We start from the raw sequence: 24,508 nt of genomic DNA, 5'->3' as shown, positions 1-24,508 counted from the left end.
ACCTCATGAGCCCTGTGTCTGTCTCTCTCTCTCTCTTTCGCTCCCTCTCTCCTTCACTCTCTCTCTCTCTCTCTCTTTCTCTCTCGAGCTCCCTCTCTCTCCTTCACTCTCTCTCTCTCTCTCTTTCTCTCTCGAGCTCCCTCTCTCTCTCTCTCTCTCCTCTCTCTCTCCTCAGCATGTGGTCCAGTGTGTGTTCGTGGCCATCCGAACCATCGGAAACATCGTGATCGTCACCTCTCTGCTGCAGTTCATGTTCGCCTGCATCGGAGTACAACTCTTCAAGGTAAAGAGAGGGAGAGATAGAGCAGGATAGAGGGCGAAGAGAGGGACGGAGGAGAGGTAGAGCAGGATAGAGGGCGAAGAGAGGGACGGAGGAGAGGTAGAGCAGGATGAAGTGAAGAGAGAGGGTGAAGAGAGGGACGGAGGCGAGATAGAGCAGGATGAAGTGAAGAGAGAGGGTGAAGAGAGGGACGGAGGAGAGAGAGAGCAGGATGAGAGAGGAACTGAACGTAGCTGATGCAGTGGTGATGAGAATATAGTGGATACGTTTTACCAAGATGAACATGTCTGTTGTTCTCTTCTCAGGGGAAGTTTTTCTACTGCTCAGACAGCTCCAAGTCTACAGAGCCTGAATGCAGGTGAGTTTATCACCTCATCTCCCATCTCAGTCAGACCTGGCTCATATCACATCTGGACAGTCATTTCAGGTGGATGTGGGCACCATTTGGGCCATAATGAGTTGTCTGGCTGGGTAAGGAGTGAGCTGTGGGTGTCTAGGTGTTACCTCTGTTCTCCCTCCCAGGGGTTCGTACATCATGTATAAGGACGGGGATGTGGGGAAGCCAGAGAGGTCCATGCGTGTCTGGGAGAACAGTGACTTCAACTTTGACGACGTGCTCCAAGGGATGATGGCTCTGTTCGCTGTCTCCACCTTCGAAGGATGGCCAGCGTGAGTCCAGCATCACAGCAGCAGAGTGACCACACACACACACACACACACACACGCACACACACGTGCACACACGCGCGCACACGCGCGCACACGCGCACACACACACACACACACACACACACACACACACACACACACACAGTCACACACACACACCCACACACACACACACACACACACACACACACACACACACACACACACACACACACACACACACACACACACACACACACACACACACACACACACACACACACACACACACACACACAGTCACACACAAGCACATACACGCACGCACGCACACACACACACACACACACACACACACACACACACACACACACACACACACACACACACACACACACACACACTCACACACACGTTATAGTATGGGGCTTTAGGTTTTGAACTGTGTATCCATCCTCTCCAGACTCCTGTACCGGGCCATAGACTCCCATTCAGAGGACCTAGGCCCTGTCTACAACTACAGAGTGGTCGTATCCATCTTCTTCATCATCTACATCATCATCATTGCCTTCTTCATGATGAACATCTTCGTCGGTTTCGTCATTGTCACCTTTCAGGAGCAGGGAGAGCAGGAGTACAAGAACTGTGAACTGGACAAGAACCAGGTGAGAGGTTAAGGGTAATCAGAACCCAGGTGAGAGGTTACGGGTCATCAGAACCCAGGTGAGAGGTTAGGGGTAATCAGAACCCAGGTGAGAGGTTAGGGTTCATCAGAACCCTGGTGAGAGGTTAGGGGTAATCAGAACCCAGGTGAGAGGTTAGGGGACATCAGAACCCAGGTGAGAGGTTAGGGGTAATCAGAATCCAGGTGAGAGGTTAGGGGACATCAGAACCCAGGTGAGAGGTAAGGGGTAATCAGAACCTGTTGAGAGGTTAGGGGTCATCAGAACCTGTTGAGAGGTTAGGGGTCATCAGAACCTGTTGAGAGGTTAGGGGTCATCAGAACCTGTTGAGAGGTTAGGGGACATCAGAACCTGTTGAGAAGTTAGGGGTCATCAGAACCTGTTGAGAGGTTAGGGGTCATCAGAACCTGTTGAGAAGTTAGGGGACATCAGAACCTGTTGAGAGGTTAGGGGTCATCAGAACATGTTGAGAGGTTAGGGGTCATCAGAACCTGTTGAGAGGGTGACATTACTACATCCACCGATGTGTTACTGGAAACGTCTGTTGATAAAACACATGTTTCATATGGTGTGTGTGTGTGTGTGTGTGTGTGTGTGTGTGTGTGTGTGTGTGTGTGTGTGTGTGTGTGTGTGTGTGTGTGTGTGTGTGTGTGTGTGTGTGTGTGTGTGTGTGTGTGTGTGTGTGTGTGTGTGTGTGTGTGTGTGTGGTACAGCGTCAGTGTGTGGAATATGCCCTGAAGGCCCGTCCCCTACGTCGGTACATCCCTAAGAACCAGTACCAGTACAAGGTGTGGTACGTGGTCAACTCCACCTACTTTGAGTACCTGATGTTTACCCTCATCCTGCTGAACACCATCTGCCTGGCCATGCAGGTAAGAGTGTGTGTGTGTGTGTGTGTGTGTGTGTGTGTGTGTGTGTGTGTGTGTGTGTGTGTGTGTGTGTGTGTGTGTGTGTGTGTGTGTGTGTGTGTGTGTGTGTGTGTGTGTGTGTGTGTGTGTGTGTGTGTGTGTGTGTGTGTGTGTGTGTGTGTGTGTGTGTGAAAGACATTGGCATCCGAACATGACTTAAATCGTCCATCTTGGTCAGGGAAAACGTTGAATTCGTCCATCTTTATTCCCTCAGCCCAATACGGTAGCATCAATCCATTTATACATCTCCTACCCTAAACACAGTGAACCACATAGTGCCCTGGACACTAGAGCTGCATTATGGGGAGGATAGTCTATCTATATCAGTTAAAAGACATGGTAGTATCTCAGGTATTGGTTCCTAGATGTTAGAAAGAGTTGTTGATTTTTAAAGGATTTATCTCTATTTTGCAGCGTCAGTATTTCTGTTGTTGCTCGTTGCATTCAAGGCTTCTACTGTTGCCTGAGGTGGGTGTGTTCACCATGTGATTACATAGAATAGCCTGAGGTGGGTGTGTTCACCATGTGATTACATAGAATAGCCTGAGGTGGGTGTGTTCACCATGTGATTACATAGAATAGCCTGAGGTGGGTGTGTTCACCATGTGATTACATAGAATAGTCTGAGGTGGGTGTGTTCACCATGTGATTACATAGAATAGTCTGAGGTGGATGTGTTCACCATGTGATTACATAGAATAGTCTGAGGTGGATGTGTTCACCATGTGATTACATAGAATAGCCTGAGGTGGGTGTGTTCACCACGTGATTACATAGAATAGCCTGAGGTGGGTGTGTTCACCATGTGATTACATAGAATAGCCTGAGGTGGGTGTGTTCACCACGTGATTACATAGAATAGTCTGAGGTGGGTGTGTTCACCACGTGATTACATAGAATAGTCTGAGGTGGGTGTGTTCACCACGTGATTACATAGAATAGTCTGAGGTGGGTGTGTTCACCACGTGATTACATAGAATAGCCTGAGGTGGGTGTGATTACATAGAATAGTCTGAGGTGGGTGTGTTCACCACGTGATTACATAGAATAGCCTGAGGTGGGTGTGTTCACCACGTGATTACATAGAATAGCCTGAGGTGGGTGTGTTCACCACGTGATTACATAGAATAGCCTGAGGTGGGTGTGTTCACCACGTGATTACATAGAATAGTCTGAGGTGGGTGTGTTCACCACGTGATTACATAGAATAGCCTGAGGTGGGTGTGTTCACCACGTGATTACATAGAATAGCCTGAGGTGGGTGTGTTCACCATGTGATTACATAGAATAGTCTGAGGTGGGTGTGTTCACCACGTGGTTACATAGAATAGCCTGAGGTGGGTGTGTTCACCATGTGATTACATAGAATAGCCTGAGGTGGGTGTGTTCACCACGTGGTTACATAGAATAGCCTGAGGTGGGTGTGTTCACCACGTGGTTACATAGAATAGCCTGAGGTGGGTGTGTTCACCATGTGATTACATAGAATAGTCTGAGGTGGGTGTGTTCACCATGTGATTACATAGAATAGTCTGAGGTGGGTGTGTTCACCATGTGATTACATAGAATAGTCTGAGGTGGGTGTGTTCACCACGTGGTTACATAGAATAGTCTGAGGTGGGTGTGTTCACCACGTGATTACATAGAATAGCCTGAGGTGGGTGTGTTCACCACGTGATTACATAGAATAGCCTGAGGTGGGTGTGTTCACCATGTGATTACATAGAATAGCCTGAGGTGGGTGTGTTCACCACGTGATTACATAGAATAGCCTGAGGTGGGTGTGTTCACCACGTGATTACATAGAATAGCCTGAGGTGGGTGTGTTCACCATGTGATTACATAGAATAGTCTGAGGTGGGTGTGTTCACCACGTGATTACATAGAATAGCCTGAGGTGGGTGTGTTCACCACGTGATTACATAGAATAGCCTGAGGTGGGTGTGTTCACCATGTGATTACATAGAATAGTCTGAGGTGTGTGTGTTCACCATGTGATTACATAGAATAGTCTGAGGTGGGTGTGTTCACCACGTGATTACATAGAATAGCCTGAGGTGGGTGTGATTACATAGAATAGTCTGAGGTGGGTGTGATTACATAGAATAGCCTGAGGTGGGTGTGATTACATAGAATAGTCTGAGGTGGGTGTGTTCACCATGTGATTACATAGAATAGCCTGAGGTGGGTGTGTTCACCACGTGATTACATAGAATAGCCTGAGGTGGGTGTGTTCACCATGTGATTACATAGAATAGCCTGAGGTGGGTGTGTTCACCACGTGATTACATAGAATAGTCTGAGGTGTGTGTGTTCACCACGTGATTACATAGAATAGTCTGAGGTGTGTGTGTTCACCACGTGATTACATAGAAATGCAGATCGGGGATTAAATGTCTGTGTGTTGCAGCATCACGGCCAGACCCACTCCTTCAACGATGCGATGAACATCCTCAACATGCTCTTCACCGGCCTTTTCACTGTGGAGATGATCCTTAAACTCATCGCCTTCAAACCACGGGTATGTCTCCACCTCTCTCCACCTCTCTCTCCACCTCTCTCTCCACCTCTCTCTCCACCTCTCTCTCTCCACCTCTCTCTCTCCACCTCTCTCTCCCCCTCTCTCTCCCCCTCTCTCTCCCCCTCTCTCTCCACCTCTCTCTCCACCTCTCTCTCCATCTCTCTCTCCCCCTCTCTCTCCCCCTCTCTCTCCCCTCTCTCTCTCTCTCTCTCTCCACCTCTCTCTCCATCTCTCTCTCCCCCTCTCTCTCCCTCTCTCTCTCTCTCTCTCTCTCTCCACCTCTCTCTCCATCTCTCTCCCCCTCTCTCTCCCCCTCTCTCTCTCTCTCTCCACCTCTCTCTCATCTCTCTCTCCCCCTCTCTCTCCCCCTCTCTCTCCCCGCTCTCTCTCTCTCTCTCTCTCCCACCTCTCCATCTCTCTCTCCCCCTCTCTCTCTCCCTCTCTCACTTCCCTTCTCTCTCCACCTCTCTCCACCTCTCTCTCTCCACCTCTCTCTCCCCTCTCTCTCCCCCTCTCTCTCCACCTCTCTCTCCATCTCTCTCTCCCCTCTCTCCCCCTCTCTCTCCCCCTCTCTCTCTCTCTCTCTCTCCACCTCTCTCTCCATCTCTCTCTCCCCCTCTCTCCCCCCTCTCTCTCCCCCTCTCTCTCTCTCTCTCTCTCCACCTCTCTCCATCTCTCTCTCCCCCCCTCTCTCTCTCCCTCTCTCACTTCCCTTCTCTCTCCACCTCTCTCTCCACCTCTCTCTCTCCACCTCTCTCTCCCCTCTCTCTCCCCCTCTCTCCACCTCTCTCTCTCCACCTCTCTCTCCACCTCTCTCTCCATCTCTCTCTTTACCACTCCCTCCCTCTCTCTCTCCTCTCCCTCTCTCCCTCTCTCACTTCCCTTCTCTCTCCACCTCTCTCTCCCCCTCTCTCTCCCCCGCTCTCTCTCTCTCTCTCTCTCCACCTCTCTCTCCATCTCTCTCTCCCCCTCTCTCTCCCTCTCTCACTTCCTTCTCTCTCCACCTCTCTCTCCACCTCTCTCTCCCCTCTCTCCCCCTCTCTCTCCACCTCTCTCTCCATCTCTCTCTCCCCCTCTCTCTCCCCCTCTCTCTCCCCCTCTCTCTCTCTCTCTCTCTCTCTCCACCTCTCTCTCCATCTCTCTCCCCCTCTCTCTCCCCTCTCTCTCCCCCCCTCTCTCTCTCTCTCTCTCCACCTCTCTCTCCCATCTCTCTCTCCCCCTCTCTCTCTCCCTCTCTCACTTCCCTTCTCTCTCCACCTCTCTCTCCACCTCTCTCTCCCACCTCTCTCCCCTCTCTCTCCCCCTCTCTCTCCACCTCTCTCTCTCCACCTCTCTCTCCCCCTCTCTCCACCTCTCTCTCCATCTCTCTCTTTACCACTCCCTCCCTCTCTCTCTCCTCTCTCCTCTCTCCCTCTCTCACTTCCCTTCTCTCTCTCACCTCTCTCTCCACCTCTCTCCACCTCTCTCTTCACCTCTCTTTCACCTCTCTCTTCACCTCTCTCTTCTCTCTTTCCCCTCTCTCTCCCCACTCTCCTCTCACTCCCTCAATCTCTCCCTCTCTCCCTCTCTCCCTCTCTCACTTCCCCTCTCTCTTCCCCGCTCTCCTCTCCTCCCTCTCTCCCTCTCTCACTTCCCTTCTCTCTCCACCTCTCTCCACCTCTCTCTTCACCTCTATCTTCACCTCTCTCTTCTCTTTTCCCCCTCTCTCTTCCTTACTCTCCTCTCCCTCCCTCAATCTCTCCCTCGCTTCCTCTCTCACTTCCCCTCTCTCTTCCCCTCTCTCCTCTCCCTCCCTCCCTCTCTCCCTCTCTCCCTCTCTCCCTCTCTCCCTCGTTCTCTTTACCTCTCACTTTCCCTCTCTCCCTTTCTCCCTCCTTCTCTCCTTCTCTCCCTCTCTCTTTTCACCTCTCACTTCACCTCTCTCCTCTCTCCCTCTCTCCCTCCCTCTCTCCCTCTCTCCCTCTCTCTCTCACCTCTCACTTCACCTCTCTCCCTCTCTCCCTCCCTCTCTCACTTTCTCCCTCCCTCCCTCTCTCCCTCTCTCTTCACCTCTCTCCCTCCCTCTCTCCTTCTCTCCCTCTCTCTTCACCTCTCTCCCTCTCTCTCTCTCCCCTCCCTCCCTCCCTCCCTCCCTCCCTCCCTCCCTCTCCCCTCTCTCCCTCTCCTCTCTTTCACCTCTCTCCCTCCCTCTCTCCCCCTTTCTCCCTCCCTCCCTCCCTCTCTCCCTCTCTCCCTCTCTCCCTCTCTCTTCACCTCTCTCCCTCGCTCTCTTCACCTCTATTTCCCACTCTCTCCCCTCTCAGGAGTCTATCGCTCCAAAACACTTCTCTCTGTCCCAGAGAGGATTCTTATCATTACTAAATTAGTTTTAACCTTTAGAATGTAATCAAGTTAATCAAGTCTGTCATTATATATGTTATCAGTTGGCCTATAAACTATGCCTTTTATGATCTGATTTCCACAAGTTAAAAATAATCTAAAAGATTAGAGAACTAAAGATGCATTAATGATTTGGTTCAGTGTCTGATGTTGTGTAGGTTTTTATTTTTTGTTTTACATGTTGCTCGGTAACCTGGTGAGTTTATTAGTCCAATCAAAATGCCACCTACTGCTTCAGCTGTGCGCTTACGTTGTTGAAACAACAACAGATGGGTTCTTCTGTAGAACAGATACAATATCTGCATCCCAAACAGCATCCTATTCCCTATTTAGTGCACTACTTTAGACCAGAGCCCTATTCCCTATATAGTACACTACTTTAGACCAGAGCCCTATTCCCTATATAGTGCACTACTTTAGACCAGAGCCCTATTCACTATATAGTGCACTACTTTAGACCAGAGCCCTATTCCCTATATAGCTCACTACTTTATACCAGAGCCCTATAAGCCCTGGTGGAAAAGTAGTGCACTTTAAAGGGATAGCATGCCATTTGGGACACTGACAGAGTAAATACATGGATGGACAGAACAAACCGCCCTCTCATCAGGTTACTAAGCAACGCCTTCATGTTTATTATAGATTGCCCAGCTGACTGCTGTGAAGCTACAGTGAGATCTCTGTTGCTGCTTATTGTGGTGCTGATCTCTGTCTGTGTCTATGAGGAGATCGTTTTATTCCTGCTTTCTATGATAAACTGGGATAAACCATTGATGCAAATCACTCTTGGTCATAAAGGAGACTAAAGATATTTTAATTGTCAGTCAACAAAAACCTAGTTTCTCATATAATTAATCTCACATTGTGAAGGTTTTGTGTTCTTATCTTGGCTGGGTAGAAGTACATCGAAATAGGTTGTTTAAGTGGCGCTGCAGTCTAAGACACTGCATCTCAGTGCAAGAGGCTTCACTACAGTGGTTCAAATCCAGGCTGTATCACATCCGCCCGTGATTGGGAGTCCCAATCGGCGCACAATTGGCCCAGCGTCGTCCGGATTTGGCCGGGCTAGGCCGTCATTGTAAATAAGAATTTGTTCTTAACTGACTTGCCTGGTTAAATAAATATATATAGTATATAGATAATACACTGAGTCCTAATTGGTGAGCCCTGATTGGTTAGCCTTGGTGAGCCCTGATTGGTTAGCCTTGGTGAGTCCTGATTGGTTAGCCTTGTTCTGAAAACCCTGAACGTGTCCTGTCTATGGACACGTCCCACCTCTCTGAAAGACACCCAGAGAACGTTGCATCGTGTGGTTGTGTCACTTTCTAACTCGTGTTACTGACCTTCTCTTTCAACAGACAGGACCGTCATCATATTAATCAGGAGCCTTTTTCTCTAGGTGCCGAGGACACATTTAGCCTCGTCCTGTTCTAACCTGCTCTCTCATCAGCTGCTGTGTACAACACCGACACCGGCTCATAACACACATCCCTTCACTGCAGTCGGGTCAAAGGGAAACATACTGAAGGGTTTTTACCATTGTGTCTTTCTGATTTCTGTATATTGTATGATTGTAAACTACTTTTTCTTTAGGAAAGTTAGATTTTTGGTACTATTGCTGGTATTTTGAAGAGTTCTTTCATCTGGATTCATCTGGATTCCTCTCTCACCATGCTAGACCCTCCAACTCTCCCAGGTCACATCTAACAACATGCATCTCTCCCCTCAGTGTGTTCAGTCCCTCCATGCTAGACCCTCCAACTCTCCCAGGTCACATCTAACAACATGCATCTCTCCCCTCAGTGTGTTCAGTCCCTCCATGCTAGACCCTCCAACTCTCCCAGGTCACATCTAACAACATGCATCTCTCCCCTCAGTGTGTTCAGTCCCTCCAGGTCACATCTAGCAACATGCATCTCTCCCCTCAGTGTGTCCAGTCCCTCCATGACTGCTTCAGTGGGGACGGTCTCACTGGTTAAAACATGTTAGAATATAATAATCCCTAGTGTTGATAATATAATAACAATAATCATAATATATAATCATTAGTGATAATAATAATATAATAATAATATATAATGCTTAGTGATAATAATAATATAATAATAAAATATAATCCCTAGTGTTAAAATAATATATAATCCCTAGTGTTAACAATAATATATAATCCCTAGTGTTAATAATAATATATAATCCCTAGTGATAACAATAATATATAATCCCTAGTGTTAACAATAATATATAATCCCTAGTGTTAACAATAATATATAATCCCTAGTGTTAATAATAATATATAATCCCTAGTGTTAATAATAATATATAATCCCTAGTGTTAACAATAATATATAATCCCTAGTGTTAACAATAATATATAATCCCTAGTGTTAACAATAATATATAATCCTCTAGTGTTAATAATAATATATAATCCCTAGTGTTAATAATAATATATAATCCCTAGTGATAACAATAATATATAATCCCTAGTGATAACAATAATATAATATATAATCCCTAGTGATAATAATAATATAATATAATGTGTAGTGATAATAATAATATAATAATAATATATCATCCCTAGTGTTAACAATAATATATCATCCCTAGTGTTAACAATAATATATAATCCCTAGTGATAATAATAATATATAATACCTAGTGTTGATAATATAATAACAATAATCATAATATATAATACCTAGTGATAATAATAATATAATAATAATATATCATCCCTAGTGTTAATAATAATATATAACCTAGTGATAATAATAATATATAATACCTAGTGTTAATAATAATATATAATCCCTAGTGTTAATAATAATATATAATACCTAGTGTTAATAATAATATATAATCCCTAGTGATAATAATAATATATAATCCCTAGTGATAATAATAATATATAATCCCTAGTGATAATAATAATATATAATACCTAGTGTTGATAATATAATAACAATAATAATAATATATAATCATTAGTGATAATAATAATATAATAATAATATATCATCCCTAGTGTTAATAATATAAAATATATAACCCTAGTGATAATAATAATATATAATACCTAGTGTTGATAATATAATAACAATAATAATAATATAATAATAATATATCATCCCTAGTGTTAATAATAATATATCATCCTAGTGTTAATAATAATATATAATGCCTAGTGATAATAATAATATATAATCCCTAGTGATAATAATAATATATAATACCTAGGATGTCATAAGGTGAATGCACTAATTTGTAAGTCGCTACTGGATAAGAGCGTCTGCTAAATGACTTAAATGTAAATGTAAATGTAGTGTTAATAATAATATATAATCCCTAGTGTTAATAATAATATATAATCCCTAGTGATAATAATAATATATAATCCCTAGTGATAATAATAATATATAATCCCTAGTGATAATAATAATATATAATACCTAGTGATAATAATAATATATAATACCTAGTGTTAATGATAATGTATATTCCCTAGTGTTAATAATAATATATAATCCCTAGTGATAATAATAATGTATAATGCCTAATGATAATAATAATATAATATAGAATCCCTAGAGTTGATAATAATATAATATAATAATATATCATCCCTAGTGTTAATAATATATAATCCCTAGTGTTAATAATAATATATAATCCCTAGTGATAATAATAATGTATAATGCCTAGTGATAATAATAATATAATATAGAATCCCTAGAGTTGATAATAATATAATATAATAATATATAATCCCTAGTGTTAATAATATATAATCCCTAGTGTTAATAATAATATATAATCCCTAGTGTTAACAATAATATATAATCCCTATTGATAATAATAATATATAATCCCTAGTGATAATAATAATATATAATCCCTAGTGTTAACAATAATATATAATCCCTAGTGATAATAATAATATATAATCCCTAGAGTTGATAATAATATAATATAATAATATATAATCCCTAGTGTTAATAATATATAATCCCTAGTGATAATAATAATATATAATCCCTAGTGTTGATAATATAATAATAATAATAATATATAATCCCTAGTGATAATAATAATATATGATCCCTAGTGTAAATAATAATATATAATGCCTAGTGATAATAATAATATAATATAATAATATATAATAATAATAATATATAATACCTAGTGTTAATAATAATATAATATAATCATATATAATACATAGTGATAATAATAATATAATATAATAATATATAATACCTAGTGATAATAATAATATAATATAATCATATATAATACCTAGTGATAATAATAATATAATATAATCATATATAATACCTAGTGATAATAATAATATAATATAATCATATATAATACCTAGTGATAATAATAATATAATATAATCATATATAATACCTAGTGTTAATAATAATATAATAATATATGATCCCAGTGTTAATAACAATATTATAATAAAATATCATCGCTCATGTTAATAATTATAATAATATATTATAATAATAATAATATAATATATAATCCCTGGTGTTAATAATGATTATAATATATAATCCCTAGTGTTAACAGTAATATAGAATCCCTAGTGTTGATAATAATATAATAATATATAATGCCTAATGATAATAATAATATATAATGCCTAGTGATAATAATATAATATAGAATCCCTAGAGTTGATAATAATATAATATAATAATATATAATCCCTAGAGTTGATAATAATATAATATAATAATATAGAATCCCTAGAGTTGATAATAATATAATATAATAATATATAATCCCTAGTGTTGATAATATAATAACAATAATAATAATATATAATCATTATTATATTATTATATAATGCGTAGTGCTAATAAACTACAATAATAATATATAATGCTTAGTGATAATAATAATATAATAATAAAATATAATCCCTAGTGTTAAAATAATATATAATCCCTAGTGTTAATAATAATAACAATATAATAATAACCTAGTGTTAATAATAATATATAATCCCTAGTGATAATAATAATGTTAATAATAATATATAATCTAGTGTTAATAATAATATATAATCCTAGTGATAATAATATATATAAATCCCTAGTGTTAACAATAATATATAATAATATATATAATAATAATAATATAATAATAATATATAATCATTAGTGATAATAATAATATAATAATAATATATCTAGTGTTAATAATAATAATAATATAATAATATATAATCCTAGTGTTAATAATAATAATAATATATAATCCCTAGTGATAATAATAATATATAATCCCTAGTGTTAAATAATAATAATATAATATATAATCATTAGTGATAATAATAATATAATAATAATATATCCCCTAGTGTTATAATAAATAACAATAATAATAATATAATAATAATATATCATCCCTAGTGTTAATAATAATAATAATAATCCCTAGTGATAATAATATATAATACCTAGGATGTCATAAGGTGAATGCACTATAATCCCTGATAAGAGCGTCTGCTAAATGAAAATAATAAATATGTTAATAATAATATATAATCCCTAGTGTTAATAATAATATATAATCCCTAGTGATAATAATAATATATAATCCCTAGTGATAATAATAATATATAATCCCTAGTGATAATAATAATATATAATACCTAGTGATAATAATAATATATAATACCTAGTGTTAATGATAATGTATATTCCCTAGTGTTAATAATAATATATAATCCCTAGTGATAATAATAATGTATAATGCCTAATGATAATAATAATATAATATAGAATCCCTAGAGTTGATAATAATATAATATAATAATATATCATCCCTAGTGTTAATAATATATAATCCCTAGTGTTAATAATAATATATAATCCCTAGTGATAATAATAATGTATAATGCCTAGTGATAATAATAATATAATATAGAATCCCTAGAGTTGATAATAATATAATATAATAATATATAATCCCTAGTGTTAATAATATATAATCCCTAGTGTTAATAATAATATATAATCCCTAGTGTTAACAATAATATATAATCCCTATTGATAATAATAATATATAATCCCTAGTGATAATAATAATATATAATCCCTAGTGTTAACAATAATATATAATCCCTAGTGATAATAATAATATATAATCCCTAGAGTTGATAATAATATAATATAATAATATATAATCCCTAGTGTTAATAATATATAATCCCTAGTGATAATAATAATATATAATCCCTAGTGTTGATAATATAATAATAATAATAATATATAATCCCTAGTGATAATAATAATATATGATCCCTAGTGTAAATAATAATATATAATGCCTAGTGATAATAATAATATAATATAATAATATATAATAATAATAATATATAATACCTAGTGTTAATAATAATATAATATAATCATATATAATACATAGTGATAATAATAATATAATATAATAATATATAATACCTAGTGATAATAATAATATAATATAATCATATATAATACCTAGTGATAATAATAATATAATATAATCATATATAATACCTAGTGATAATAATAATATAATATAATCATATATAATACCTAGTGATAATAATAATATAATATAATCATATATAATACCTAGTGTTAATAATAATATAATAATATATGATCCCAGTGTTAATAACAATATTATAATAAAATATCATCGCTCATGTTAATAATTATAATAATATATTATAATAATAATAATATAATATATAATCCCTGGTGTTAATAATGATTATAATATATAATCCCTAGTGTTAACAATAATATAGATTCCCTAGTGTTGATAATAATATAATAATATATAATGCCTAATGATAATAATAATATATAATGCCTAGTGATAATAATATAATATAGAATCCCTAGAGTTGATAATAATATAATATAATAATATATAATCCCTAGAGTTGATAATAATATAATATAATAATATAGAATCCCTAGAGTTGATAATAATATAATATAATAATATATAATCCCTAGTGTTGATAATAATATAATATAATAATATATAATCCCTAGTGTTGATAATAATATAATATAATATATATATTCCTAGTGTTAATAATAATATAATATAATATATATATCCTAGTGTTAATAATAATATAATATAATAATATATCATCCCTAGTGTTAATAATATATAATCCCTAGTGTTAATAATAATATATAATCCCTAGTGATAATAATAATGTATAATGCCTAGTGATAATAATAATATAATATAGAATCCCTAGAGTTGATAATAATATAATATAATAATATATTATCCCTAGTGTTAATAATATATAATCCCTAGTGTTAATAATAATATATAATCCCTAGTGTTAACAATAATATATAATCCCTATTGATAATAATAATATATAATCCCTAGTGATAATAATAATATATAATCCCTAGAGTTGATAATAATATAATATAATAATATATAATATAATATATAATCCCTAGTGATAATAATAATATATAATCCCTAGTGTTATAATATAATAATATAATAATATATAACCCTAGTGATAATAATAATATATAATCCCTAGTGTAAATAATAATATATAATGCCTAGTGATAATAATAATATAATATAATAATATATAATAATAATAATATATAATACCTAGTGTTAATAATAATATAATATAATCATATATAATACCCTATAATAATATATAATACCTAGTGATAATAATAATATAATATAATCATATATAATACCTAGTGATAATAATAATATAATATAATCATATATAATACCTAGTGATAATAATAATATAATATAATCATATATAATACCTAGTGATAATAATAATATAATATAATCATATATAATACCTAGTGTTAATAATAATATAATAATATATGATCCCAGTGTTAATAACAATATTATAATAAAATATCATCGCTCATGTTAATAATTATAATAATATATTATAATAATAATAATATAATATATAATCCCTGGTGTTAATAATGATTATAATATATAATCCCTAGTGTTAACAGTAATATAGAATCCCTAGTGTTGATAATAATATAATAATATATAATGCCTAATGATAATAATAATATATAATGCCTAGTGATAATAATATAATATAGAATCCCTAGAGTTGATAATAATATAATATAATAATATATAATCCCTAGAGTTGATAATAATATAATATAATAATATAGAATCCCTAGAGTTGATAATAATATAATATAATAATATATAATCCCTAGTGTTGATAATAATATAATATAATAATATATAATCCCTAGTGTTGATAATAATAAATATATAATATATTCCTAGTGTTAATAATAATATAATATAATATATATATTCCCTAGTGTTAATAATAATATAATATAATAATATATCATCCCTAGTGTTAATAATATATAATCCCTAGTGTTAATAATAATATATAATCCCTAGTGATAATAATAATGTATAATGCCTAGTGATAATAATAATATAATATAGAATCCCTAGAGTTGATAATAATATAATATAATAATATATTATCCCTAGTGTTAATAATATATAATCCCTATAATAATAATATATAATCCCTAGTGTTAACAATAATATATAATCCCTAGATAATAATAATAATAATATATAATCCCTAGAGTTGATAATAATATAATATAATAATATATAATCCCTAGTGTTAATAATATATAATCCCTAGTGATAATAATAATATATAATCCCTAGTGTTGATAATATAATAATAATATAATATATAATCCCTAGTGATAATAATAATATATGATCCCTAGTGTAAATAATAATATATAATGCCTAGTGATAATAATAATATAATATAATAATATATAATAATAATAATATATAATACCTAGTGTTAATAATAATATAATATAATCATATATAATACATAGTGATAATAATAATATAATATAATAATATATAATACCTAGTGATAATAATAATATAATATAATCATATATAATACCTAGTGATAATAATAATATAATATAATCATATATAATACCTAGTGATAATAATATAAATATAATCATATATAATACCTAGTGATAATAATAATATAATATAATCATATATAATACCTATGTTAATAATAATATATAATATATGATCCCAGTGTTAATAACAATATTATAATAAAATATCATCCTAGTGTTAATAATTATAATAATATATTATAATAATAATAATATAATATATAATCCCTGGTGTTAATAATGATTATAATATATAATCCCTAGTGTTAACAGTAATATAGAATCCCTAGTGTTGATAATAATATAATAATATATAATGCCTAATGATAATAATAATATATAATGCCTAGTGATAATAATATAATATAGAATCCCTAGAGTTGATAATAATATAATATAATAATATATAATCCCTAGAGTTGATAATAATATAATATAATAATATAGAATCCCTAGAGTTGATAATAATATAATATAATAATATATAATCCTAGTGTTGATAATATAATAACAATAATAATAATATATAATCATTATTATATTATTATATAATGCGTAGTGCTAATAAACTACAATAATAATATATAATGCTTAGTGATAATAATAATATAATAATAAAATATAATCCCTAGTGTTAAAATAATATATAATCCCTAGTGTTAACAATAATATATAATCCTAGTGTTAATAATAATATATAATCCCTAGTGATAACAATAATATATAATCCCTAGTGTTAACAATAATATATAATCCCTAGTGTTAACAATAATATATAATCCCTAGTGTTAATAATAATATATAATCCCTAGTGTTAATAATAATATATAATCCCTAGTGTTAACAATAATATATAATCCCTAGTGTTAACAATAATATATAATCCCTAGTGTTAACAATAATATATAATCCCTAGTGTTAATAATAATATATAATCCCTAGTGTTAATAATAATATATAATCCCTAGTGATAACAATAATATATAATCCCTAGTGATAACAATAATATAATATATAATCCCTAGTGATAATAATAATATAATATAATGTGTAGTGATAATAATAATATAATAATAATATATCATCCCTAGTGTTAACAATAATATATCATCCCTAGTGTTAACAATAATATATAATCCCTAGTGATAATAATAATATATAATACCTAGTGTTGATAATATAATAACAATAATAATAATATATATAATCATTAGTGATAATAATAATATAATAATAATATATCATCCCTAGTGTTAATAATAATATATAATACCTAGTGATAATAATAATATATAATACCTAGTGTTAATAATAATATATAATCCCTAGTGTTAATAATAATATATAATACCTAGTGTTAATAATAATATATAATCCCTAGTGATAATAATAATATATAATCCCTAGTGATAATAATAATATATAATCCCTAGTGATAATAATAATATATAATACCTAGTGTTGATAATATAATAACAATAATAATAATATATAATCATTAGTGATAATAATAATATAATAATAATATATCATCCCTAGTGTTAATAATAATATATAATCCCTAGTGATAATAATAATATATAATACCTAGTGTTGATAATATAATAACAATAATAATAATATAATAATAATATATCATCCCTAGTGTTAATAATAATATATCATCCCTAGTGTTAATAATAATATATAATGCCTAGTGATAATAATAATATATAATCCCTAGTGATAATAATAATATATAATACCTAGGATGTCATAAGGTGAATGCACCAATTTGTAAGTCGCTCTGGATAAGAGCGTCTGCTAAATGACTTAAATGTAAATGTAAATGTAGTGTTAATAATAATATATAATCCCTAGTGTTAATAATAATATATAATCCCTAGTGATAATAATAATATATAATCCCTAGTGATAATAATAATATATAATCCCTAGTGATAATAATAATATATAATACCTAGTGATAATAATAATATATAATACCTAGTGTTAATGATAATGTATATTCCCTAGTGTTAATAATAATATATAATCCCTAGTGATAATAATAATGTATAATGCCTAATGATAATAATAATATAATATAGAATCCCTAGAGTTGATAATAATATAATATAATAATATATCATCCCTAGTGTTAATAATATATAATCCCTAGTGTTAATAATAATATATAATCCCTAGTGATAATAATAATGTATAATGCCTAGTGATAATAATAATATAATATAGAATCCCTAGAGTTGATAATAATATAATATAATAATATATAATCCCTAGTGTTAATAATATATAATCCCTAGTGTTAATAATAATATATAATCCCTAGTGTTAACAATAATATATAATCCCTATTGATAATAATAATATATAATCCCTAGTGATAATAATAATATATAATCCCTAGTGTTAACAATAATATATAATCCCTAGTGATAATAATAATATATAATCCTAGAGTTGATAATAATATAATATAATAATATATAATCCCTAGTGTTAATAATATATAATCCCTAGTGATAATAATAATATATAATCCCTAGTGTTGATAATATAATAATAATAATAATATATAATCCCTAGTGATAATAATAATATATGATCCCTAGTGTAAATAATAATATATAATGCCTAGTGATAATAATAATATAATATAATAATATATAATAATAATAATATATAATACCTAGTGTTAATAATAATATAATATAATCATATATAATACATAGTGATAATAATAATATAATATAATAATATATAATACCTAGTGATAATAATAATATAATATAATCATATATAATACCTAGTGATAATAATAATATAATATAATCATATATAATACCTAGTGATAATAATAATATAATATAATCATATATAATACCTAGTGATAATAATAATATAATATAATCATATATAATACCTAGTGTTAATAATAATATAATAATATATGATCCCAGTGTTAATAACAATATTATAATAAAATATCATCGCTCATGTTAATAATTATAATAATATATTATAATAATAATAATATAATATATAATCCCTGGTGTTAATAATGATTATAATATATAATCCCTAGTGTTAACAATAATATAGAATCCCTAGTGTTGATAATAATATAATAATATATAATGCCTAATGATAATAATAATATATAATGCCTAGTGATAATAATATAATATAGAATCCCTAGAGTTGATAATAATATAATATAATAATATATAATCCCTAGAGTTGATAATAATATAATATAATAATATAGAATCCCTAGAGTTGATAATAATATAATATAATAATATATAATCCCTAGTGTTGATAATAATATAATATAATAATATATAATCCCTAGTGTTGATAATAATATAATATAATATATATATTCCCTAGTGTTAATAATAATATAATATAATATATATATTCCCTAGTGTTAATAATAATATAATATAATAATATATCATCCCTAGTGTTAATAATATATAATCCCTAGTGTTAATAATAATATATAATCCCTAGTGATAATAATAATGTATAATGCCTAGTGATAATAATAATATAATATAGAATCCCTAGAGTTGATAATAATATAATATAATAATATATTATCCCTAGTGTTAATAATATATAATCCCTAGTGTTAATAATAATATATAATCCCTAGTGTTAACAATAATATATAATCCCTATTGATAATAATAATATATAATCCCTAGTGATAATAATAATATATAATCCCTAGTGTTAACAATAATATATAATCCCTAGTGATAATAATAATATATAATCCCTAGAGTTGATAATAATATCATATAATAATATATAATCCCTAGTGTTAATAATATATAATCCCTAGTGATAATAATAATATAAATCCCTAGTGTTGATAATATATAATAATAATAATATATAATCCCTAGTGATAATAATAATATATGATCCCTAGTGTAAATAATAATATATAATGCCTAGTGATAATAATAATATAATATAATAATATATAATAATAATAATATATAATACCTAGTGTTAATAATAATAATAAATATAATCATATATATTACATAGTGATAATAATAATATAATATAATAATATATAATACCTAGTGATAATAATAATATAATATAATCATATATAATCCCTAGTGATAATAATAATATAATATAATCATATATAATACCTAGTGATAATAATAATATAATATAATCATATATAATACCTAGTGATAATAATAATATAATATAATCATATATAATACCTAGTGTTAATAATAATATAATAATATATGATCCCAGTGTTAATAACAATATTATAATAAAATATCATCGCTCATGTTAATAATTATAATAATATATTATTATAATAATAATATAATATATAATCCCTGGTGTTAATAATGATTATAATATATAATCCCTAGTGTTAACAATAATATAGAATCCCTAGTGTTGATAATAATAATAATATATAATGCCTAATGATAATAATAATATATAATGCCTAGTGATAATAATATAATATAGAATCCCTAGAGTTGATAATAATATAATATAATAATATATAATCCCTAGAGTTGATAATAATATAATATAATAATATAGAATCCCTAGAGTGATAATAATATAATATAATAATATATAATCCCTAGTGTTGATAATATAATAACAATAATAATAATATATAATCATTATTATATTATTATATAATGGTATAATAAACTACAATAATAATATATAATGCTTAGTGATAATAATAATATATAATAAAATATAATCCCTAGTGTTAAAATAATATATAATCCCTAGTGTTAACAATAATATATAATCCCTAGTGTTAATAATAATATATAATCCCTAGTGATAACAATAATATATAATCCCTAGTGTTAACAATAATATATAATCCTATAATAATATATATTCCCTAGTGTTAATAATAATATATAATCCCTAGTGTTAATAATAATAATATAATCCCTAGCACAATAATATATAATCCTCATAGTGATAATAATAATATATAATCCCTAGTGTTAATAATAATATATAATCCCTAGTGTTAATAATAATATATAATGCTAGTGATAATAATATATATATAATCCCTAGAGTTGATAATAATATAAATATAATATATCATCCCTAGTGTTAACAAATATATCATCCCTAGTGTTAACAATAATATATAATCCCTAGTGATAATAATATATAATCCCCATAGTGATAATAATAATATAATAATAATATATCCCCTAGTGTTAATAATAATAATAATATAATAATAATATATAATACCTAGTGTTAATAATAATATATAATCCCTAGTGTTAATAATAATATATAATACCTAGTGTTAATAATAATATAATAATATATAATGCCTAATGATAATAATAATATATAATATGAATCCCTAATATATAATATAATATAATAATATATAATCCCTAGTGTTAATAATATATATATAATAATACCTAGTGATAATAATAATATATAATAAAATATCCCTAGTGTAATATATTATAATAACATATAATCCCTGGTGTTAATAATAATATATAATATAGAATCCCTAAATATAATAATATATATATATAATAATAATAATAAATGCCTAGTGATAATAATATAATATAGAATCCCTAGTTGATAATAATATAATATAATAATATATAATCCCTAGTTGTAATAATATAATATAATAATATAGAATCCCTAGTTGATAATAATAATATAATATATATAATCCCTAGTGTTGATAATATATAATATAATATATATAATCCCTAGTGTTGATAATAATAATAATATATAATAATCCCTCCCTAGTGTTAATAATAATAATAATATAATCATCCCTAGTGTTAATAATATATAATCCCTAGTGTTAATAATAATATATAATCCCTAGTGATAATAATAATGTATAATGCCTAATAATAATATAAATATAGAATCCCTAGAGTTGATAATAATAAATATAATAATATATTATCCCTAGTGTGTTAATAATAATATATAATCCCTAGTGTTAACAATAATATATAATCCCTAGTGATAATAATAATATATAATCCCTAGTGTAACAATAATATATAATCCTAGTGATAATAATAATATATAATCCCTAGAGTTGATAATAATATAATATAATAATATATAATCCCTAGTGTTAATAATATATAATCCCTAGTGATAATAATAATATATAATCCTAGTGTTGATAATATAATAATAATAATAATATATAATCCCTAGTGATAATAATAATATATGATCCCTAGTGTAAATAATAATATATAATGCCTAGTGATAATAATAATATAATATAATAATATATAATAATAATAATATATAATACCTAGTGTTAATAATAATATAATATAATCTTTATAATACATAGTGATAATAATAATATAATATAATAATATATAATACCTAGTGATAATAATAATATAATATAATCATATATAATATATAATAATAATATAATATAATCATATATAATACCTAGTGATAATAATAATATAATATAATCATATATAATACCTAGTGATAATAATAATATAATATAATCATATATAATACCTAGTGTTAATAATAATATAATAATATATGATCCCAGTGTTAATAACAATATTATAATAAAATATCATCGCTCATGTTAATAATTATAATATATTATAATAATATAATATAATATATAATCCCTAGTGTTAATAATGATTATAATATATAATCCCTAGTGTTAACAATAATATAGAATCCCTAGTGTTGATAATAATATAATAATATATAATGCCTAATGATAATAATAATATATAATGCCTAGTGATAATAATATAATATAGAATCCCTAGAGTTGATAATAATATAATATAATAATATATAATCCCTAGAGTTGATAATAATATAATATAATAATATAGAATCCCTAGAGTTGATAATAATATAATATAATAATATATAATCCCTAGTGTTGATAATATAATAACAATAATAATAATATATAACATTATTATATTATTATATAATGAGTGCTAATAAACTACAATAATAATATATAATGCTTAGTGATAATAATAATATAATAATAAAATATAATCCCTAGTGTTAAAATAATATATAATCCCTAGTGGTTAACAATAATATATAATCCCTAGTGTTAATAATAATATATAATCCCTAGTGATAACAATAATATATAATCCCTAGTGTTAACAATAATATATAATCCCTAGTGTTAACAATAATATATAATCCCTAGTGTTAATAATAAATATATAATCCCTAGTGTTAATAATAATATATAATCCCTAGTGTTAACAATAATATATAATCCCTAGTGTTAACAATAATATATAATCCTAGTGTTAACAATAATATATAATCCCTAGTGTTAATAATAATATATAATCCCTAGTGTTAATAATAATATATAATCCTAGTGATAACAATAATATATAATCCCTAGTGATAACAATAATAAATATATAATCCTAGTGATAATAATAATAATATAATGTGTAGTGATAATAATAATATAATAATAATATATCATCCTAGTGTTAACAATAATATATCATCCCTAGTGTTAACAATAATACATAATCCCTAGTGATAATAATAATATATAATACCTAGTGTTGATAATATAATAACAATGATAATAATAATAATCAATAATAATAATATATAATCATCCCTAGTGTTAATAATAATAATATAATAATAATATATCATCCAGTGTTAATAATAATATATAATACCTAGTGATAATAATAATAATATATATACCTAGTGTTAATAATAATATATAATAATATATAATGCCTAATGATAATAATAATATATAATGCCTAGTGATAATAATATAATATAGAATCCTAGAGTTGATAATAATATAATATAATAATATATAATCCCAGAGTTGATACACAATATAATATAATAATATAGAATCCCTAGAGTTGATAATAATATAATATAATAATATATAATCCCTTTAGTATTATTAATATAATAACAATAATAATAATATA

General features: G+C 29.5%; 1 protein-coding gene across 1 annotated transcript in view; it reads left to right on the top strand.

Moving 5' to 3' along the window:
* LOC123995860 (voltage-dependent L-type calcium channel subunit alpha-1C-like) overlaps positions 1 to 24,508 on the top strand; it is a 657,732-nt gene that overhangs the window by 623,073 nt on the left and 10,151 nt on the right. Inside the window, 6 exon segments of the mRNA XM_046299539.1 lie at positions 176 to 283; positions 586 to 638; positions 803 to 949; positions 1,392 to 1,593; positions 2,325 to 2,483; positions 4,930 to 5,055. Coding sequence (XP_046155495.1) covers positions 176 to 283; positions 586 to 638; positions 803 to 949; positions 1,392 to 1,593; positions 2,325 to 2,483; positions 4,930 to 5,055 — 795 coding nt within the window.

This window comes from Oncorhynchus gorbuscha, linkage group LG14, assembly GCF_021184085.1.
Source record: "Oncorhynchus gorbuscha isolate QuinsamMale2020 ecotype Even-year linkage group LG14, OgorEven_v1.0, whole genome shotgun sequence".
NCBI classification, from domain to species: domain Eukaryota; kingdom Metazoa; phylum Chordata; class Actinopteri; order Salmoniformes; family Salmonidae; genus Oncorhynchus; species Oncorhynchus gorbuscha.
The sequence above is the reverse complement of the archived record's forward strand: the minus strand, read 5'-3'. Positions and strand labels throughout refer to the sequence as shown.